This window comes from Wyeomyia smithii, chromosome 1 (assembly GCF_029784165.1).
Source record: "Wyeomyia smithii strain HCP4-BCI-WySm-NY-G18 chromosome 1, ASM2978416v1, whole genome shotgun sequence".
NCBI lineage: Eukaryota > Metazoa > Arthropoda > Insecta > Diptera > Culicidae > Wyeomyia > Wyeomyia smithii.
This window is the reverse complement of record NC_073694.1, coordinates 163,956,750-163,979,055: the sequence shown is the minus strand read 5'-3', so window position 1 is coordinate 163,979,055 and position 22,306 is coordinate 163,956,750. Positions and strand designations below refer to the sequence as shown.

At 36.6% G+C, this 22,306-nt stretch overlaps 2 protein-coding genes across 2 annotated transcripts; one reads left to right on the top strand and one right to left on the bottom strand.

Moving 5' to 3' along the window:
• Positions 1-12,194: 12,194 nt before the first annotated feature.
• LOC129731848 (protein chibby homolog 1) lies at positions 12,195-13,262 on the bottom strand. Its single transcript, XM_055692197.1, has one exon. It carries the CDS (start codon positions 13,097-13,099, stop codon positions 12,743-12,745), a length of 357 nt encoding a protein of 118 aa, XP_055548172.1. The 5' UTR covers positions 13,100-13,262; the 3' UTR covers positions 12,195-12,742.
• LOC129731807 (protein Hook homolog 2-like) lies at positions 13,142-22,072 on the top strand. The gene is made up of 5 exons (XM_055692129.1): positions 13,142-13,828; positions 20,147-20,417; positions 20,731-21,266; positions 21,392-21,456; positions 21,670-22,072. Exons 1-5 carry the CDS (start codon positions 13,514-13,516, stop codon positions 21,860-21,862), a joined length of 1,380 nt encoding a protein of 459 aa, XP_055548104.1. The 5' UTR covers positions 13,142-13,513; the 3' UTR covers positions 21,863-22,072.
• The last annotated feature ends 234 nt before the right edge of the window (positions 22,073-22,306 follow it).

Here is a 22,306-nt window from a genome sequence, read left to right as displayed (position 1 = left end):
ACGGTTATATGAAAAAAAAAACGAAGGTGTTATTTTTTCACTCCCATGCACTTTTCGTGTTCCTTATGGGTCCCATAACAACTGTGTAACTTTTCAGATCGATCGGTGAAACGCTCGATTTGCGCCCGATTTTCAAAGCTTCCATACGATTTTATATAAAGAAAACCACTTTTTCAAAACTTTTTCTATAGAGATGTCCAGTTGGCTCCTAAAAATATATCAACATATGATGTTTATAGGAAATTTTATTGGAAAAACTCTTCTGAAGACCGCAAGGCGCTACTTTGCTTGTGAAAATAGATATTCACCCCAGACTGAATGAATATCTGACGAACGGCTCACCATTAAATATTACTAGCAATACTGCTGCAGCATGCTGCCGTTGCAAATTCAACCATGTGATAAGAAATGATATCGCTTAAATTTATCTTGGAGGCTTCCCCGAAGATACTATGAGCAAAAATCACACTTTGAAAATTAATTCCACGCGAAATTATTTCTCATACTTAAGCAAGTTTGCTATAGCAGCATGCTGTAGCAGTGTTGCTGGAAAATTTCAATGGTGAGCCGTCCGTCAGACATTCAACCAGTCTGGGGTGAATAGCTGTTTCTACAAGTATCGTAGCGACTTGCGGTCTTCAGAAAAGTTTTTCCCAGGAAAATTTCCTACAAATATCATGTACTGATATATTTTCAACAGCCAACTGGACATCTCTAGAGAATAAGTATTGAAAAAGTGGATTTTTCCATATAAAATCGTATGGAAACTTTAAAAATCGGGCGTTCCATCGATCGATCTGAAAAGTTACACAGTTGTTATGGGACCCATAAGGAACACGAAAAGTGCATGGGAGCTAACATTTGTTTTTTGTCCCACCCTACTATTACATATGATGTAGCGCTTGTTTGAAAATTATCAGAAATCAGGGTTACTCAGATTTTCGATTAAATCAGTTAACCAACTTTTTATCTTTATAGACAAAAAAATGTTCTGAAATGTTGTCGCCCCGTTAGTTTTAAGCAACTTTGCAGAAAAAAGTTGTGTACAAAACCACGACCATAGGGTTGACGTAGTTCGGTAAAACTACGTAAGATTTTTTACATTAGTTGTATTGAAAATGTTTGCAATTTTGTGCAAAAGAGTAGTTGAAATGCCACCAAATTCCAATTTGCACGTTTAAATACGACATCTGAACAGGATCGAAACAATCATTATGCAGCACAGACAAATTTCAACAGTCACAGCACTTGCAGATTAAAATAAATTTCACGTTTTATTCTAGCGCAAAACGAGAAAATGTTAAATCTTCAATTCATTTGTTTGTTTGTCCTGAAAAGGACAGTTTATTGTTAAATTTGAAATCCTATTGCATCCTATGGGGGATAATTATGGTGAATTTCAAAATCGTTAAAAATCGGTCTACGTGGAATGTGAATGGCCCCTTTTTCCGTTTTTTGATTTTCATTTTACATCCCTATGTAGCCTTCCTGAGAGACGTAGTTCCACGTCAAAACACTTTTTCTGCTCAAATTTTTTTATTCCAAATTCTTTATCAAAATTGCCTTTGAACGACTTTTAGGGCTTTTTAAGACAAACAAAAGCTGACACCGGTAATATTTCATTTTTACTCAAAGTGATTGATGTTTTTCATCAAAATATTGCCATTGTCTTTTTCATATGTTTGTCGTTTATTTTGGGGTAAACATGAAAATATCTCTTTATATCAATTTGAAGGGCGAATTTGTTTGTTTGTATGGAGGATTTAAAATATGTTACAGTGCTTTTTCGATTTAATCACGGTCAAAAAAAATTTTTACTGTGAATTTAGCGAAACCGTGAATTTAGCGAAATGATAAAACTTTCAGTTTTTTGTGTTGGATTCAATTGAAATTTATGATATTTTGAGTAAAATGATGAACTTTCATGGTTGAAGGGGATATGAGTTCAAGATAAAAATGAATAAACAAGAAAAGGTTAGTTTACGATATTTTTCTCCATTGCATTTTCGCGGACTTTCTCCCGGCTATTATACATGCAATATCAATATGATTTGTACTGCCCATTCTTTAGCATAGCTAGCAGAGTCTAATGCTTGTTTCTGTAAATTTGTGGAACCGCTAGATTTTATAATTTTTATTCCGCGATCTATGAGAACTAAACTGTAAGGCTGTTTGAGTTGTTAACAGATCTTTTTTCTCAACTGCTATTATCAAATACGTAATTTTTGCTTCAAAGTCAATGAAATACGTATTTCACGGTTCATTTTTGCCTTTCTCCTAGAAAGGTATAGCAATCACTTGCAAAACCGAAAGTATAAAAGTGCTCCAAAGTGCCGAATGGCATATATCACTCGACTCAGCTCGACGAGCTGAGCATTTTCTGTATGTGTGTGTGTATGTGCAGATTTTTATTCTCACTCACTTTTCTCAGAGATGGCTGGACCGATTTTCATGAAATTAATTGCAAATGAAAGGTCTCAATGTCCCATAAGACCCTATTAAATTTGATTGTAATCGGATTTTTAGTTTAGAGGTTATGTATCAAAATGTAAAAATCACGAAACATCATTATCTCAAAAAATACACTACCGATTTAAACAGAATTGGTTTCAAATAAACAGGCTACTTGAAATACTCTTAACTTTTAAATTTCATAAAGATTGAACTTGTGGTTCAAAAGTTATGACAAGAAACGTGTTTTGAAGACTACTTAATCTCACTCATGTTTCTCAGAGATGGCTGAACCGATTTTCATAAAATCAGTGTCAAATGGAAGGTCTAGTTGCCCCATAAGACCCTATTGATTTGTTTTGCAATCAGACTATTACTTTGCCTGTTATGTTTGAAAATGTGAAATCCAGCTATGAAAAGGAACATATTCCGAAGACTACTTGAACTCACTCACTTTTCTCAGAGATGGCTGACCCGATTTCCACAAAATTAGTGTCAACCAATAAGTCTAGCTGCCTCGTAACACCCTATTGAATTTTTCTGTAATCGATATGTTACTTCGTCTGTAAAGTACCGAAATGTGAAAATCACGAAACTTCATTATCTCAGTAACTACACAACCGATTTGATCAATATTATTATCAGATGAGCGAGCTAGTTAAGGGTTAACTTATGAATTATGATTGAACACGTGGTTTCAAAGTTTGGCTGCCCTATACGTTCCCATTTCATTTGATTATAATCGAACTGAAGCAAGCGGTAAGTCGGGGGTTTGCAAACGTTATGTATTAAATTGCTAATAAAACAACGGAAGTCTATTATCTCAAAGATTACCTGTTTTATTTGAACATAACTAGTGTCATAGGAGTCATCTCTCGAACTTACAAATAACAAACTTCATAACAATTTGATATGTGGCTCAAAAGTTATGGAAAGAAAAGAAATTCAAGGACTATTTGAAACTATACCTGCTTTGATTGATATATGTGGCCTCATAATTTAAAACATAATTTAAAAGTGGTATCGTACTATTTGAACGTTCCCAATTCATTGACTCCTTGCGATATGTTCAAAGTCTGAAAATGCACTACGAATCGGCCATAGGATATGATCAAAGTCAAATAACAAATCGTTTGAAATGATTGGTTTTATCGAAATGACAACATCCTCGACTTTTGGCTTCTGTACATCACCTTAATTCTGAATATATTCATATGGAATTCGGTCATTTTCAGCAAATTTTCTGGCATCAATCTGACACTGGAAATACTCATATTGAGAATTCTTTAGTTATTTTGGTTGTTTTCCACAAACTAAAAGAGGCCGTCTTTAAATTCAAAATGGTGTCCAGGGACAATGTTTGGTTTCTATGCATCATTTCGATTACGAAAATATCCATATTGAGTATTATTTGGTCATTTTCGACTGTTTCCAAGAAGATGCCATTTAGCGATTCAAAATGGTGCCTGAGGTCAATTGTTAGCTCATTGCATCAATCTGGTACCAGAGATACTCATATTGGATGGTATTTGGTTATTTTAGGCTGTTTTTCACAATCCGGTAGTCGCCATCTTGGATTTAAAATGGTATTTAAAAAAATTTCTGGCCTCTGAGCGTCATTCTGGTTGAAGAAACACCCATATTGGGTGTAATTGGATCATTTTCGTCTGTTTCCCAGGAACCGGAAGTCGCCAACCTAGAATCCAAAATGAGGTCTGCGGTCGATTTCAGCTGCTGTGTATCATTCTAGATCCGGAGATACTCACAGAAACCACAATTTGCCATCCTACAATTCATAATGGTGTCTGAAGTTGATTTGTGGCTCCAGTGCATCATTACGATTCCGAAAATACCCATACTGGGTGGTATTTGGTCGTTTGCCGCTGTGTTTCCGAAATCGGATGTCGCCTTCTTAGAATTCAAAATGGTATCTGTGGTCCATTTTAGCTCCTGTGTATCATTCTTTATCCGGATATTATTATATTTGGCTGTTTTCCAGAAACCGGAAGTTGCCATCTTACAATCCAAAATGTTGCCTGAGGTCGATTATGGAACATATTTGTTACCACTAAAATAGGGTTTCATTTTGTTGGCTAGTTCGCGAGATATGCAGAAATTTGTGCAGAAACATGTGCTTCCAGAAGAGCGAGGGGCGTCGAACCATTATGGACATATTTGTTACCCTTTAAAACATCCACATGCCAAATTCGGTTTCATTTGCTTGGTTTGTTCTTGAGTTGTGCAGAAATTTATGTTTCATTTGTATTGGACCCCTTCTTTCCAGAAGAGGGAGGGGCCTCAAACTATCATAGGAACCTTTATCGGAACCAAAAACCCCTACATACAAATTTTCACGTCGATCGGTTCGGTAGTTTTCGAGCCTATATGGATCAAACAGACAGACCGAACTACAATTTTATATGTATAGATTACAACATCAATATTTCAGAACCTAAAGAGTGAATATACATTTATTGGATTGAAGGGTTCATGTAAATCTATTTTTACAAATAAAATGAATGAGAAAGGCTGGGTCTGACCGCTAGGTGGATTAATTTAGGTTTTTTCAAAATTATAACACAAATTATTTGTAACAGATATGACACTTGGTTGCCTCAGAAAATTGATCAAATAAATTGAGTTCATAAAACTATACACATGCAAGGACACAAGGCACAAGTGAAAAAGATGTTTCGAATGCATTTTCTACAACTTAAAGTACATTATTCTTGATTTCAAAGTTTCTTTTTAAAAAGCGTGATAAAAACGAAAAAAACCGTGAGAAAATCGAGCGTGATAAAAACGACTGTTGATAAAAGCGAAAAAGCACTGTATTTTATATATTTGGATAAAACCAATGTGAAAACATGTCAAAAATTATAATAACTTAACAGTTCGGCAGAAAAGTTTATAAAGTTGACGTCTAGATGGTGCCTCTTGCAAATATCTACTTGACTATCACAAAGTACCATCTTTTAAAGGATATGTGTTAAAATTTTACTGCAATCGGTCAATTGGTTCCTGAATTACAGCCGAATTTCCTGTTTTAATAAAACATTACTTTTTGATGGAAAAAAATACAGTGGAAACCAAAGCACGGCTTGACAAGCGTTATCCAGACTCTGCTCCAGCTATTGCAGCTGTGGAATATTGGTTTCGTCAATTTCGAACTGGTCGTGAGAGCACAGTTGATGCTGAACATGAACGCAATGGACGTCCAAAAAAGGCTGTTACTCCAGAAAGAATAAAAAAAAACACAAAAAAAATTTAAATGAGCGTAAAGTGAAGCTGGAGGAGATAGCTGAGACTCTGAAGATATCGAAAGAGTGTGTTGGACATATCGGGCATGAATATTTAGGAATGCGAAAGCTGTGTGTCGCGCGACAATCGATCAAAAACAACAACGAGTCCATGATGACAAAATTGCATGGAATGGGTTTCGAATTGCTTCCGCATCCACCGTATTCTTCAAATCTAGCCCCCAACGGCTACTTTTTGTTCGCAGACCTGAAGAGAATGCTCGCTGGTAAGAAATTTAAGACCGATAATGAAGCCGAAAGAGTACTATAAAAATGGTATCGAAAAGTTGCAAGATCGCTATAATCGCTGTATCGACCTCGAAGGTAAATATGTTGAACATTAAAATTGAATTTTGCAATAAAAAATATTTCAACTGTGTTACCTTATAAACCTTTCAGTCGAACTTTAATTATTTTTGCATTTTTAAGCACACAGATTCGATTTCTCGGTATTTTTACTCAAAACTAGCAATATTTACCTTTAATTTGATCCAAAGAGATCGAAAATCGATCGACTGGTTCAAAAGTTATGATTTTTTGTTATTCCTGTCACGCTACTTAGGAACTGGACATTAAAAATGCTTCAATTATGCTAGAAATTGTAGGGATTGATCTTCGTTGAAAACCATCTGTTAATTCTGTTAATCTATTGTAACATTAACTGCCGATTAATGAAGGATTGCTTAACGACACGCGGTCTCTGCCAATGATTCCCACCCAAAATCCCAATCGTTGTGAAGGTTTTTACTCCCGTCTTCAGCGGGCACTAACTGGTCCAAAGGAACTGTTCTGACCAAGGAGATGGATCTGTAAATCCCACACGACCGGCCTTTCGCCTTGGGATGGAATTGGACTCGGAGTAGAGAAATAAAACCGCAGTGATAGTTCTTCTTCGAGTGATCAATGCGCACTAAATTAAACGTTAAATGTTATAATTTTAGGTCATTAGGGCTCTCAGCTCCAAAACAGGGCTTTATTCGGTATATTTTGTATCATGGGAAAGATATTCCTATTCCGATATTATAATAAAATTAACAACATATTCCAAAAAATCTCAAATGGTTAGTATCTTACCGTGCTTTAAATCATTTTGTGTTGGTTTGTAAGAGAGATGACGGCTCTTGAAGTGGGCAATCCGCTCACGAACTGATCTAAAGAGCTGGTTCTTCAAAGTGAATGAGTGATCACTCATTACTTCGAGCAAAAAACTGATAGCTCATTTTGTTGATCAGACACCGCAAGCGAGAGCCATGTGAAAGCTATACACCCCTCTGACCAAGCGCAAAGCCACGCGCGAAGCGGCAATAGAACTCCCAGAAATCAACTGCCACTGGCTATCTACTCTGCTATGCATAATCCTTCCATCAGCCATGAGAGCAAGTAAAAAATTAACATTTAATCATTGATTTTAAATGAAATTTGACAATGACATTTCTATCTTTTGGCACTGTTTTGAACACCAATAGATGCCGCGAAATCAAAACTAGTTAGTTCAGCTGAATACGTGGACGCAGAAGCTATTCAAATTTGAAAAAAAAAATAAAATATTCACGAAGAATACTGGGATTATTCGGGTTACACACTATTCATAACAGACCAGGGGCTGACTAAGGCCGAGAAGGCACATGAACAGATGGCAAAAGTGGAACGAAAAGAGCGAAAGAATTGGTTCACTGATTTTTTGAATCTATATAGATGGAGGAAATTCACTCGCGAGCTGATCAGAAAAGGCAGTTCTTAGAAAAAACCGATCGCGAGCGAATTGTTTGCGCGCTGATCAAAAGAACCAGTTCATCGGAATGACCAGTACTTCTTAGAGAGATTAAAAGAGTTCGTTCCTTTTAAGAACTCGCTCTTTTGATAAGCTCACGAGCGGATTTTCTGTAATGGCGGGCAGTGCACGCAGCCCATTTTAACGTTTTCTGTAGGTCGAGTAATTTTCAATCGGAGTAACTGAGTGAAAAACATAAAAATTTTGCAACGTAGCATAGCAACTTTAATAAACAGTTTTGTTTATTATAATCCGCGCATGCGCACGACGAAATTTTAATAACAAAACGCCTATTGTTTGTTGAAATTGCTATACTACGTTACGACGTTGTTATATTTTCTACTCCGTTACTGCGATTGAAAATTCCTTGACCTACAAAAAGCAAAGCCTTGGTGCTACATTCCGATTCGGAATTCGACGTTCTGTTTATTTATACACAGACTTCGCAGCCAACTGTTTAGTGTACAGGACAATTGCGGGGCTAGCGGTCCTACTGACACTTACAGTCCTTCCCAAGTCGAGACTCGAACTCACGACAACTGGCTTGTTAGGCCAGCGTCATACCTCGAGACCGTCTGGGCGAGTCCTTGGCCTACAGAAAACGTCAAAATGGGCTGCGTGCACTATCCGCCATTACCGCTCGTAGAAAGCTGGATAGATTCTGAAGATCAGTGAACCAGTTCTTTAACTCTTTTGGTTCTAATTTTGCAATTCATTCGTGTGCGTTGTGGCAAGTTAATTTTTTGTTTGTCCTCGCGGCTGGTGTATGGGTTATACATAGCAGAGCAGACAGCCGATAATAGCTGGTTGCTGGGAGATCTATTGTAGCCTTGCGCTCGGTAGAAAGGATGTAAAGCTTTCACAAAGCTCTCGGTTACGGTGTCTAGAAATACAGTAATCTGATCGAACAAAACTATGTACATAGAACGAAAAGAGCAAGTGAGCTGTTGAAAAGAACTAGTTCCCCTTTGCGAGCATAACCACTCTGATTCGTTCATTGTAGTGAACCTTTTCTCCCACCTCTAGACAGCTCTTTGCTTGTATATATAACAATAGTTATACAATATGTAGTTGGAATATATTTGTTTTCTGGTATAAGCTTTACTTAAAGCATTGTGGATCACAAACCTTGAGTTGTAATGAAAAACTTTCTAGAAATCTGTTCAAGAAAATTTATAATGATATGCAAAAAGTAAACTACAGGGTGGTAACGTGAAAGTGATGCACTTTATTTATGTCATAAAACTCAAACCAGTTTTTATTTCCCTTTGGAATCGATTTTAATAACATCTGTAAGTAGTAAAATTACAATGAACTTAGTTGAGGTCGTTATACCTCCCCGAACCATCACAGCTGACGCATTTTGATATCGCTCAACTGTTCTTTAATGGGCAGGTATATCACGAAGACATGCTCCATAAACACGATCATTTTGATTGTTCGAGTAAACAACTTGCAGTAACCGAGATCTAGCAACCCTGCCGGCAATATTTTCACGAGTTAATCCGTGAATTTTCTGCTTCTTAAAACTTGAAACGTTTGATGATAGACGAATGAGCTGCTTATATTCAGATGTGACAGCTTCCTCCTGATCTCGATGTTAGTCAATCTTTGCAGGTGTAAGACCATTATTTGTTCTCTATTTAAATCCATTGCAATTTTATTGAGTGTAGAACTGAAAACTGACTGTATTTATTCTTAATAAACAGCAAACACGTCACTCTTTCAAAACATGCTCATATGTTTGTCACGCTGTGACAGAAAATACAATGAGGGGCACTCGAATACGAGTATCACCTCTATGTTGCCATCCTGCAAAAGCTGAGAAAAGCAAAAAAAAAATAAATAAAAACCAAACAATCGCTAGGACGATTACTTTTCACAATCAATAAATTAGCAACTCAGTTAGTTGTAAGATTAATATTCCTTTGAATGATAATCCCCAGTGGCGTAACCATGAGAGGGGAAGTTTAGGTTTAGAAGGAGATCGTTATTGTCAAAATATATGCACCAAAAGGTCCGAGTACACCATCCAATTTGTTACGACGTACTTAATCTAGATGGTTCGAAAAAATGCTTTGTGTTAACATAAATCAGTGACAAACAAAAATACAGCTATAAACTCAAGCAGCATTGCTACTTCGAATATATTTTCTAATATCAACTGGCTATGGGTCCCAAGACCCATTACGGCAAATATACTTTTTTTCTGTAACAGGCAATGTTCGATCTTATGAACGTCATGTTTCAGACGAACTCCAGGTTTGAAGCAGTTCAAATTGTAACAAATTTTGCCCTTCATATCGTTTCAAATTTAAAACTCAACAATGATTGTAAATAATCCAATTAAAATTTTAAATTGGAATGCTCGCTCATTGAAAGCCAATTAAAATCAGCTTTTTAATTTTCAACAGAAAACAATGTGCACATTTCAATTATTATTGAAACTTTTCTTATACCAAAAATCAAATTAAAACTTGGTTCACAGACTCGCGAGAATCAGAGTTGCAGTTATAATCCATCGCCGAATCAAATATGATGCTCTTTCACATCTCGAGACGAAATTTATTGAAACTTTGGGAAACGAATTTCAAACTGAGCTTAAAATTTTATTCAATGCCGCAGCAATCAGGGGGTAGACAAAGTGATTGAGACTTGCAGAATTTTGTCAATTTTTAAAAGACCAGAGCTTCACGAAAGCTGAATCAGTTCTGACGAAACGGGTTTCATTTTACTGGAAAACCTTCCTAGTTTCCAGTATTACTTGAGAATTTGACGTGACCTACGGACACCGGAAATGTTTCGGGTTTTAGTGGTATGTGTCATAATGTATGTACATTTTGACAACGTGTAGAGCTTTTTCTGACATCTTACTTTTTTAGGTTTATATGTTGCCAATAAACTAGAATTCATGCCGAGTTCATTAATACAAGTAGCTTTGAATCCCAACAATGATATATGCAAAGAAATCCTAATAACTTTTAACAGTGTGGAGTAGTCACCATTAATCATAGGACACACAAAGTTATTATTCACTAATACCTGGTTATTGCAAAAGCAACCCCCCTTAAAAAATAGGAATTACTCAATTTTGAATTTTGAAACATCGGAAAAGTTTAAAGCAGAGATCCAAAAATTCGAAATAATTCCGGAAAGCCTAAATAAACATGAAACAAGAGATATATCATTTTGATCTCATTTGAATCATCATCAATTATTTTATGATAATAACATTCAGTTCTGATATTCGATGCGTTTTCTTCTGTTGACTTAAATTCAAACAGTTGTTTTGCCTGCCAGAATATGCATGTGTTGTTTAAGGTGATAACTGACAACCTGATCACAGTCCTGGTGTGTCGGCTCGAACGCCATCAGGGAACGATATCTGGCATCGTGTTTACTTTGAAAATGTTTGCTTACATCCTCATTGTTGGTAGCTATCAAGAGCTCCTGAGAAGTTCTTGGATAACCGCTTTATGTAGCTTCCAAGTGGACTTTAAATGCTTCTCGGGTTCAATAGCCATTATTACCTGACATAACAACGCCAGCACCATTAGTCCCAACAGCTTCATGGTGCCGTGTTAGGTATGCATACATACTGCTATACATACGAGATATTCAACTACCCTCTCAGCATAATGCAAATATTGCAAAACTTCAGCACGACTATGCAGGCGATGCATGAAAGTACTTACTATGCTTCATTTCTTTCACTCTCTGCTTAGTTAGCTTCGAAGCATCGTTTCTACGCTGGTGCACACGTTTTCGAGCTCTTGAGTTTCGCACGAAGCTAGAAATACCTGTCGATTGCAATGTGTGGTAAATAACTTACTCGGAAATCCTTACGCCATTGCAGTTGTGAAGAGGTACGATAATATCTCTCTTGTTTTCTTCGTTCTGTTTTGCTACACCCGTTATGGTTTAATGTGCGGCTCGAGTAGACTTGAGCTCTAGTACTAGCCTTGATGCAGCCCTGCAAAAGTATCAGAGGTGTTTATTTCTGGTGAAAATTTATCCTACATATTTCACACATTCTGTTCAATTCGAATGAACATAAAGTTTCACCTAATAAGGTTTCCCACCGAAGCCCGCAATCACTGCTGTTCCTGCGTCCTGTTGCAGAAATTTACCAGTTCAATCGTCCGTTTTATGCTGCCACTCACGAGGATGCCCCCAATTTCCAATCCGAAGCCATGCAGCACCAGTAACCAAATGCCAATCTCACCTTCGAATGAGTATGTCGTAGGCTAGAGCAAGCTGTGTTTCTAGTTTGCACACATCGTCCCGCAAACCAATCGGCAACTGAGGGTGGCAGTATCGCCAACAGGGCTAATGCTCCGTAACGAGATGTCTCGCCAGCGGGCTGTGGTTCGATGGCCTATTTTACCTGTTCATCCAGTTCAACCAAACCGACTCGGCTAGAAGGGAAAGTGGGAGTTTGGTCGGAACAACCAGCAATCAACAGCAGGAACATGCTTCCCTATCGGACCGGAAGTGAGCGGTCCACGGTCTGATTGGAATATCTAGCTTGATGTGACTTTCGATGCAGCAAGTGATAGAGAAAAGCCGGTTTGCTGTATGAAATGCCATATGCCAATTAGCATAAAAGGGATTTACCGGATGAGTATATTTCAGCCTTCATGGAAACGCGTTTGGCAGGTAATGTGATTTTATTTGATTATAATAATAATTCTCGTTTTACAATTAAAACAGCCTTCCCTTACATTTGTTGGAATAAAGACTGAACGGTTGAAATCAACAGTATGTCACCAAAATTACTAAAAGTGAAAATATTTTTTCGATGCTGTTAGTCAAACAAATCTCTGAACGTTTCTAACCTGAAAGCTTTTTTCTCTTCTTTATGCTTCTTCTTTTTTAATGCGTCCTGAAGGGATTTAATTTTTATTTTAACACTCTATATTTCTATTTTGACTATTATTTTATAGCTTAACCCGCCACGATAATGTGATCACCCCAAGTCATTCCCAAAATAAAACATCACACAATCTGATTGATATTCACTAGAACACAATTTGCGGGAGCTTTCGCAAGCCGATTTGTTCCGCTGATCCGACCAATCTAATTACTCCCTTAATTGAGTTCGATTGTCGGAACACAACACAATCGTCCCCCCATGTAGCGCCAAACTTCACCAATCTCAACATGATACAAACATCCGGTGGGCTTGAGCTTTCCCCACTGACCGAACCTTGCTTTTCTCTTATTGGTCTTTTATCGAGTTCAATTCAATTACGTTCTCCGTCAGCAGGTCCAACAATACATCCAGCTTCACCTGATAAAGATTGTTTTCCTGCTCCAAAGTTTTGATTCGCCGCTTCATCTTGAGCAGCTCATCGATTGCGGTACCGCTTCCGGCCGTCCCCGCAGTGCCACCTGTCGTCGCCTTAACCGCACTCATCCACACGCCATCCACAAAGCACAGCTGCTTATCGACCAGATTCAAACGAATGGTTCGGAAATCATCCAAATCCTCTTGCGGCGGTGGACAACCGATGTTAAGGCGCTGCGTTCGTGGAGGCACAACCTTAGGTGAAAACTTTTTCGTGAAAATTGGCATCACTCACCACTAAATTTCACTTGCTTTTCTATGTGCAGACAGTGGAAAACAGACTTCTCTTCAAGAGCCAGTGAAAAACAATCGTTTATGACAAATCCCTTAACAACTTGCTACAGGCAGGTTATTCACGCTTCTTGTTATTCGTTTGACAGACGATGGCAACCAGCTGTCAATCAGGCCGTACGCGCAGGTCCTGTCCGCCAAGCAACTAGCCTGTACCGGTTGCCATTGGTTACTATACACGCCGTTTGTTTTGTGCGGTCGTTATTGTTGCTATGGCATTCGTTCGCACGTAAACAAATATAATGATCTTTTTTGTATACATGAATGCAACATAATGCAAATCATATTTATAAGGATAGCGATTAAGTGACATTTTTGGGAGCGACTGCAGTCAAACTAGTGCGAGGTGATATGTTAGGACAGCAAATGTACAAAGATGAAAATCCACAAGTGAGCAGCAGAAAGACGCAGGAGGGCAAAGAATCAATCCGAACTATTGATGATCTGTATCTAAGCATTCAGCAAGAGATCCAGTTTTATAAACAAGAACACGAAACCATCAGAGCCGATCTGAAAAAGTTGTTACAGCGAGAACTGGGAAATAATATTGTAACAGAAACGACAAAAAGCAAAGAAGATGGCAGGCCAAACAGTCAAAAACAGTTTAAACATTTGTCGAACGAAGTGATCAATAACCTGAAGAATCAACTGGATATAGTTTGGGAGGTAAATAATTTTGAACTAAATATTTATTTACAGAATCTGTTGAAAATATATACACAATCTAAAATTCTAAGCTCCCAAAATAATTAAATCTAAAAAATTATAACATCCTTAAATCCTTCAATCTCAAAATCCAAAAATCTTAGGAGGGGATAATACTTCAAATTCTAAAACGCAAAAATCCCAAAATCCTAAACCCCTGAATCCTATAGTTCGCAACTCCCATACACTCGAACTCAAAAATTATAAAATCCTAAAACCGTGATATCCTAAGGCCCTTAAAATCAAAAGTTCAAATTGCGAAAATTTTAAACTAAAGAAATTATTAAATTCTAAAATCTTGATAAAATCTTCAAGTTCTGGATCTCTGGAATCCCGAAATTCTAAAATCATTGAATCCAATGAGCCCAAAATGTTAAATGTCTTCCAAAATTCTGACATGCTAACGTTCGTTTTTTTGTTTTACGCGTCTCCTTCCTTGATATTCACCTTGATTCGCAGGTAAAAGTTACACTTCTTTTCGAGGGTATTTAGCAGAAATGATTAAAAACTTTTAGTAAATGATGTTTTTTCACACGTATTTCGGAATTTACGCGGATTCCAGAACTTGCGCATTGTTTTTACGCGAATTATTTACGCGCTACATATTCTCCGCGTAAAAAAGAACTTTAGTGTGTTTAGGATTCCACGATTGGGTCTTTGAGTTTCTCTTACACTCTTGATATTACATTCAACAGATTTCAAATAAGTTAATCTAACGTCGAAATAAACCTATTATTCTATTGTAGGGTAATCGGGGCGAAATTGACATGTTACTGACATTTTACGTGGATCAGACACCTACAAATCGATTCCTGAGACTTTTTTACTCAATATAAAACAAAATTTGACTACCACTTTTAGATATTAGCGAATTTCCATTAATGCTCATAGGAAATGCTAATATGTGGACAAACTCTTAGAATTTTGATTTCTCAAAAATTGAAAATGGTGCCACTGTTGCACCTTAAGATGAAATGTGTTCAAACTCGGGGACATTTGTTTTTGCGTCAAAATACATGAAAAAATCATGCATAGAAGCCAAGACAGAAAAAATTAAATTTTTGTTGCACTGTGTAATCAAAGTTTTCGTTTCCGTCAAAAGTTTGTGTGCCGTTTCCTTTGACTGATTGAAAGAAACGACACTGATTAAACCGTTCCTCATCCTACATAGAATTTTGAAAAATAAAACTGTTGAATGCGGTTAAAGAATAGATCAATCTTTAATATGCAATACAGTTTGTGCTGAGTATGATGATAATATGATGATTGTATGATGAGTTCGAGGTAAAATGAGGTGAAGTCCTGAAATCCTTATAAGGAAAAATTCTGAACTACTAAATTTTATGAAACACCACAGACATGAACATTTAATATGTATATTAAAATCTCAAAACTCTTGAACTTCTAAATCCTAAAATCATAGAATCAATGAATCCCAAAGTCGTAAAATACCTACCTATGTTCGTGATTCCTTTGAATCCTTAAATTTCTAATAAATCAAACGCTCAAGCTCTCGAAATATTAAAAATAGTCTTCTCATGAGTTGCTTCAAAGAGTTTTTTTTAAATTTTTTTCGAGCTGGCAAAAGTATTGTTAATTCGCTTTGTTTTTTCTTTTTAATATTTTCTTCAGATCCAAACCGTACTTTGAATAAATTTGTCACTTCAATTACTTCGAAAAAAATTAAAAACATTTAACTTCTACTGATAAGGAAACTCGTTTAACCATCCAATACTGAGATCCTTATATCTTTGAATTAAATCTTAACTACCTCTATACAAAAATTTTTATACTCACAAATCCTAATGTCTTCAAATCACTGAAGCCTTATATCCGTATATCTTATAATCCTTGATTCTTTTAATCCGTAAATCTTTGATAACCTTAATCCCTAAACACTGATATTATAGAATCCTTAAATCCAGAAACTTTTAAAACCTAGAATACTTAAATGCTTAAATTCATGAATCCTTATATCTTCAAATCCGCTGATTATTATATCTATAAATTTCAAAAACCATAAATCCTTGAATCTTTAAATACATAAGTCCTTAAATACACAAATCCTTAAGCTCTCATATCCTTAAATGGCTAAACCCCAAATCTTCGCATATCTATTCCTGTATCCTTGAATATATCAAACCCTAAATCCTCAAATTTCAAAACTTTCAAATCACTAAAACAATTCTTTTCTTAAATCCTTAAATCCTTAAATCCTTAAATCCTTAAATCCTTAAATCCTTAAATCCTTAAATCCTTAAATCCTTAAATCCTTAAATCCTTAAATCCTTAAATCCTTAAATCCTTAAATCCTTAAATCCTTAAATCCTTAAATCCTTAAATCCTTAAATCCTTAAATCCTTAAATCCTTAAATCCTTAAATCCATAAATCCTTAAATCCTTAAATCCTTAAATCCTTAAATCCTTAAATCCTTAAATCCTTAAATCCTTAAATCCTTAAATCCTTAAATCCTTAAATCCTTAAATCCTTAAATCCTTAAATCCTTAAATCCTTAAATCCTTAAATCCATAAATCCTTAGATCCTTGGATCCTTAGATCCTTAGATCCTTAAATCCTCATATCCTCAAATTCCCAAAATCTTCAGATCCTCAAACCCTCAATCTCTTAAGTGTTCAAATCCTTGAATCGTGAAGTCCACAAAATTTTTTATTCTTGAATCCCTAAATACAACAATCCTTAAATTCCAATCAATTAAATCCTCGAATTCCAAAAATCCTGAAATCCTTAAATCTTTAAATCCTTAAATTCCTGAATCCATAAATCTCAAAAAAAAAATTCTGAAATCCTCAAATCCCTCAATCCTTTAATCCTTGAATCTTAAAATCCCCAATTTCTTAAATCTTCCAATCTTCAAGCTAAATAATTGAATCCTAAATCCTTAAATTCATGAAACGATTAATCCCTTAATCTCTAAATCTCTAAATTCTTAAATCCTTTAATCTTTAGATTCATAAATTATTATTCCTTTATCCTGGAACACCTAAATCCTTAAGTGCGTAAATCCCAATTTTTTTATTCTCAGGATTTTTAGTCTTTGAGTCTTCCAGTTTTAGTTCTTTAGAGTTAATAGTAGCATAGTATCCCGTAATCTCTGAGTCTCCAAATTTGGGAATTTTTAAGATTTTAAATTCTTTAATTATTGAATCGTTAAATTTTCAACGCGTTGATCGTGTAATCCTCAAATATTAAAATCCTTAAACCAAAATATCTCAAAATCCTACAAACCCAGAACTTGGAAATTCTGGTGAAATAAATATTGAATTCGTAACACTAAAATCCTTCAATCCATAAATTTCAAAATTCTAAATTCTTCAAATTTTGGAATAATAGAATATAAAAATCTCAAAATCTTTTAACGCACTAATAGCCTTAGATCTTCAAATATTAGAACCATACAATCCTACGATCTTTAAATCCTAAACACCGTAAAACTCAATTTTTTAAAAAAATCTGGATTCCTTGAATCACTTCCCCGGACGTCGGTGATTGGTATATGGCAGGAGATGTGCTAGACCGACGAAAAATTTCCAATAAAAAAATAAATTTTAGAATTTTTAAACCCTGTAATCCAAATATCCCAAAATCATACAATCACGATGTCCTGAGGTCCTGAATTCTAGAATCATAAGGTCATACAAACACTTAAATATCCCAACGTTTTTAAATCGCACAAATTTAATTTTATTTGGTTTTGGGACCTTTAATTCCTAAAATTTTCATATATAATTTTACATATGTTCTAACTACGTATGCAACGTGCTCTCAACATCACCAGTTTTTGACTTCGAAATTTGACGTTCGAAGTTCCGATCCGGCTCGAAACCGCTATAGTTGGTCTATATTGAAAAAAAAATGTATACTTATTTTTTTGTTTAACCTCTAGGATGATACTTTCTGGAATATTGCGCCCAAGAACATCGATTTTTTCCGAAATCTGCAATTGTCAAACTCATGAGCCGTTTAAACGATTATGATTGTGATTGGTGTCAAAAAGAAGGTAATCAGTGCACCTTTCAAGTAAAAAATACCAAACTGCACACTAAATAACAATACCTAACTATGCGAAAATCATGACACAAATCGCGTTTTGTCGTTTTGGTGAGTATCGCTTGATATTTTGACGTAGGACTACGTCTAACCGCACTTTATTGAGATACATTCTGCGGAAACTAAAACCAAGGTGTAACGTTGGAATGAAAGATTTCAAACGGTAATACTGATGTAACCACATGATGGATTACAATAATCGATATGTCGTTGGATTGATAAAATGATGAACAATTTTGTGATTCCTCAGTTATCATTATCATTTCATTGTTAAACAGTGAATATTTCATAAAAGTTTCAAGGTCGAGTTTTCACGAACAATGTACCAACCACATGCGAGCACTCCTGGCACAGACTTCATTAGTAGACACCAACTGCCTTCTGTGATATCCTGTATAGCACTGACAAAAAAAAAATTGACAGAATCTCCCCGTCCCAATAGGTCAACTAATGTTCGCTTCCATGAGCCTAGACTATTTTGATGTCTTGAAAGTGAAGCTTTTTCGGAAAGTTCGTAACCACCTCCACTATCAAACAGTTTTACGTTCTGCTGTTAGAATGCTATTGAAACTGATGTCTTGAAGGAAAACATGCTGGCACAAGCAATAGTACTGCACCGAGCAATGTATGAACAGAGCGCTGGTCATTCGTCGTCTATCAGTGCAGTAGAACTCGATATTCATTTGTGTGCAGCCAAGCCAAGTGAAGACTACATTGCCGCTGTCGACGCACAGTGGGGCGTGTTGGGTTAACGCGTAGGTATCGTTTTGTGACCTGGAACACAATCGAATTGCCGTTTGAATTGTCTTCTTCTTCTTCTTCTTCTTGTTTCGTAGTGTAGCAAATATCAGAATTCAATATGATTATTCGGATGCCACAAAATACATTCTGCCTCCGGGAACAACAAAATTCTGTACGTGTTGGTAGAGGCAGATAGCAGGGTATATAAATTAGGTTCATTGTACAGATAAAATGCGTTGTTTATTTTTGAACTCTACACTCTGTATTTCTCATGCCCTTTTTTAATTTTCTGTGAATATACATTTTAGTATTATTTTATGTAATTTTTCATTATTATTTTTTACACGAACTTGTAACTGCAGGAAATTTTTTTTATGTGACGTCTCTGCCGCTTGATGATCGGATAATGAGCCATCGTTCACAAGACAAATAAATATTGTTTAATTTAATTTAATCAATTTAAATTTAATGAATTAGTACTGCTTATATCCTAGGTCATATCCTAGGAACCGTTTTACCGATTCCGGTCATCCGCTTCGGCAACATAAAAAACCATAACACCCCTCTTTTTAAGGATGTTAAGCTTAAATTGATTTAAATAATCAAGAAAGCTAAGAAATGTGATTAAACAAAATCGCTCGGTTTTGGCACATGTGTGCCAAAATCGAACCGTGCCAGAAGTCAAACGAGCTCAAATCAAACAGAGCCTCAAAGGGAAATATAAAACTATAGTAGTCCTACGTCAACTTTGCGGTCTTGTCTTGGATACCACCCTTCTACTATTTGCATTGAGGGAGCTTTTTCCAATGGAGACGCATGGTCACTATGGTAGATACTCGAAATTTAAAAAAAAACTATCTTATAAACTTGATATTTAATGTAGAAAAAAGCAAAACACCCCTTGTATCGTGGTATTTTTTACTTCAAAGGCGTACTAGTGCCTAGTACCTAGGTTACCTTCAATTTGACACCAAAAGATTCCAAATCGGTTAAACGGCCCAAATGTTACGAAATTTAAAAATTGTAGACTTTGAAAAAGTCGATTTTTGGGCGACCCTACTTCTGTTAGAATTCACGCCAAGGACCAAACGAATGAATGGGTCAAAAATTTCCCTTAATCCTCCAGTGCCGAAGTTAAATTTCAGACGGACTTCGAAAAAATCACAATGAAACTTTATAAACATTTTTTATGTTCTTTAGAGGTATAATTGAAGACCGTTTAGAGGCGGCACTGGGCACTAGAGGGCTAAAGATCAACTATACCGATTTTAAGCATTATCGTAACAAATAAATAGGATGTATGAAATTACTGAACATGAACATTCAATAAGTTTGCGTTTGTGCGTATTACCATAACATGTAAAACATACTTTTTCATTAAATCATAAGTCTCATTCACCCTAATAAATTGTTTGCATTACGCTATTTAACCACATTTTCTCCCGGTTACCTTGTTTCGAACATTGCAGGAGAAAAACACATTAGAGAGTCTCTGGAAAAGCTCTCAAAAGACAATCCAAATACTTGAGGTGGAAATAGGCGAGTACCGGCGGCAGCTCAAGCAGCCGAAAAGTATACAAGACCTGCGGCAGCAATACACAGCGGCACTCCAGCTGCTAGAGCAGAACCTGCTCACGCTGCGCTCAAAGTTCAATCAGCAAACCGAGAAAAACAAACGCCTAGAGGCAGCCGCCGCTACCGAGCGTGATCGCTTCGAAGCTCTGGAACGCGATTATACCGGTACGAGCTTCGAGAGTGTATTAGTTAGTGTGTTTAAAAGTTGTGTACTGTTTGTAGAATGCTTTTCTAACTGTTTCTCATGTTGATCCATGAAACGTGAAAAAGTTCTCAATTTATGCTGGTATTTAATCTAGTACAATGGAAGCACATTCTAGCTAATTTAGACTTCTCACAATCAAACGCAGTCGAACTTCATTATTAGAAGTCTGAATTCCTAACTTCTATCCTAGCAGCACTCTAAATAGGGAACGGAATGCACTAATGAATTGGAATCATTTCTCTCTTGCCCATCGTTTTCATCGTTGTCGAGTAGCTCTACAGTCGGAAAATAGAAACCTGCAGGCCATCGTAGAGGAGTGTCACGGTTCCCAGACGCAGCAGGCCGCCGAACTGGAACGAGTCATGCAGGAAAAAGCCGAACTGGAATCGCTGCTGGATCAAGCCAATGCGCTAGCCCGGCAGCACATGAGCCGGGAAAATTTGGCACTAATGAAGGTGCAAGAAGCCCTGCTGGTTGCCGATTCGGCAATCGACGAGAAAAATTCGCTGTTGCTGCGTGAGGAAGGTGTGCGGGAGGAATGCGATTTTCTAGCTTCCACCATTGGGCAGGTAATGGAGGAAGCTGCCCGCAAGGTGGAACTCGAAATGAATGCGATGAAGGTTGGCTACGAAGGTCGTATCGGTGCCCTCGAAAAACAGCTAGAACAACTGAGGCAAACGTTGGAAACGCAAACGCAGCGAACGCGGCATGCAGAGACCCGGGCGGCCACATTGGAGGAGAAATTCAAGGGCCTGATCGTGACAAATCAGAGCCTTGATGCGGACCTCCACGCTGCATCTAAATTAATTGTAAGTGTATTTATTTGTTTGTTCGTTCGCTTTCGACATTGAAAACCATTACCATCATTACTCAAAAGAATGTAGTCTAATTAGTAGGAAAGATATTTATTCATACAATTATTTTCTTTTTACAGATTGAAATGGAACTGAAAATGGAAGCGTTTCACAAAACAATGCTTAAAGAGCGTGCAATCAGCAAGTGAGTATTGAACACATGAGCGGTTTGGAGTGACCTAGGAATGCTATAGTACTGTTCATTTATTTTTTTAAAAACGGTGAAAATTTATCAGAGAATGCCATAAAGTGGAACAAAATCATCCATTACGTTATTGTAAAAACAGCAATCTAATTTCAACCTCGGCTGCTTCGATAAATTCCTTTATTTTCATTTTTTTTCCTCCGATTGCCGCAGAACCAGCCAAAATCGCGAGCAAGAGCTGAAGCTTCTGCTAGAAAGCAACGGAGAGCTGCAGGAACGATGGAAGAATGAAATGGTGACGCTGACTGATGAGTTGCAGCGCAATCTGAAGACACTTCGACGGGAAAATTGCATGCTCAAGGCGGAAAACAATCAATTAAAGGATCAGCTATTGAAGGTTGAGTAGCAGTAGCAGTAGAAAGGGAGTGGAGCAAAGGAAAGGATCCGGAAAAGTAATTACACCATACCCTTGCCGAGGTTTCGCGTGATTGTTTAGCAGAGTATCTTCATGCTTATTTTTGCGGTCGGTCGATGAGCGATATTGTGTTTCATTTCTAGATAGTTTTGGAATGCAGCTTTAATTTTTTGTCAGATCACCAAACTTAAGGACTGAAAATAGTGGCATACAATTCCTAATTATTCCAGAATTGAAACTACTGCCAATGTTCATAAAATATAAAAATAATTCTCTACCGAATAACTTTGTCATTTTGGTTCTTATATTTGTACACAACACGAAAGAAAAGCATTCGGGTTCGCGATTTTGTTAGTATTAAATGTGTATATTAAATGTGCTCTGTGGAAATAGTTAAGAACAATTTCTCAATTTTAACGTATTTTTTCGACGTAC

Excerpts from the sequence above, each read along its gene's own strand:
- LOC129731848 (XM_055692197.1), bottom strand. The coding sequence starts at position 13,099 with ATGCCAATTTTCACGAAAAAGTTTTCACCTAAGGTTGTGCCTCCACGA.
- LOC129731807 (XM_055692129.1), top strand. The coding sequence starts at position 13,514 with ATGTTAGGACAGCAAATGTACAAAGATGAAAATCCACAAGTGAGCAGC. Across the intron at positions 13,829-20,146 it reads AACTGGATATAGTTTGGGAG|GAGAAAAACACATTAGAGAG; the intron begins GTAAATAATTTT and ends CGAACATTGCAG. Across the intron at positions 20,418-20,730 it reads TCTGGAACGCGATTATACCG|CTCTACAGTCGGAAAATAGA; the intron begins GTACGAGCTTCG and ends GTTGTCGAGTAG.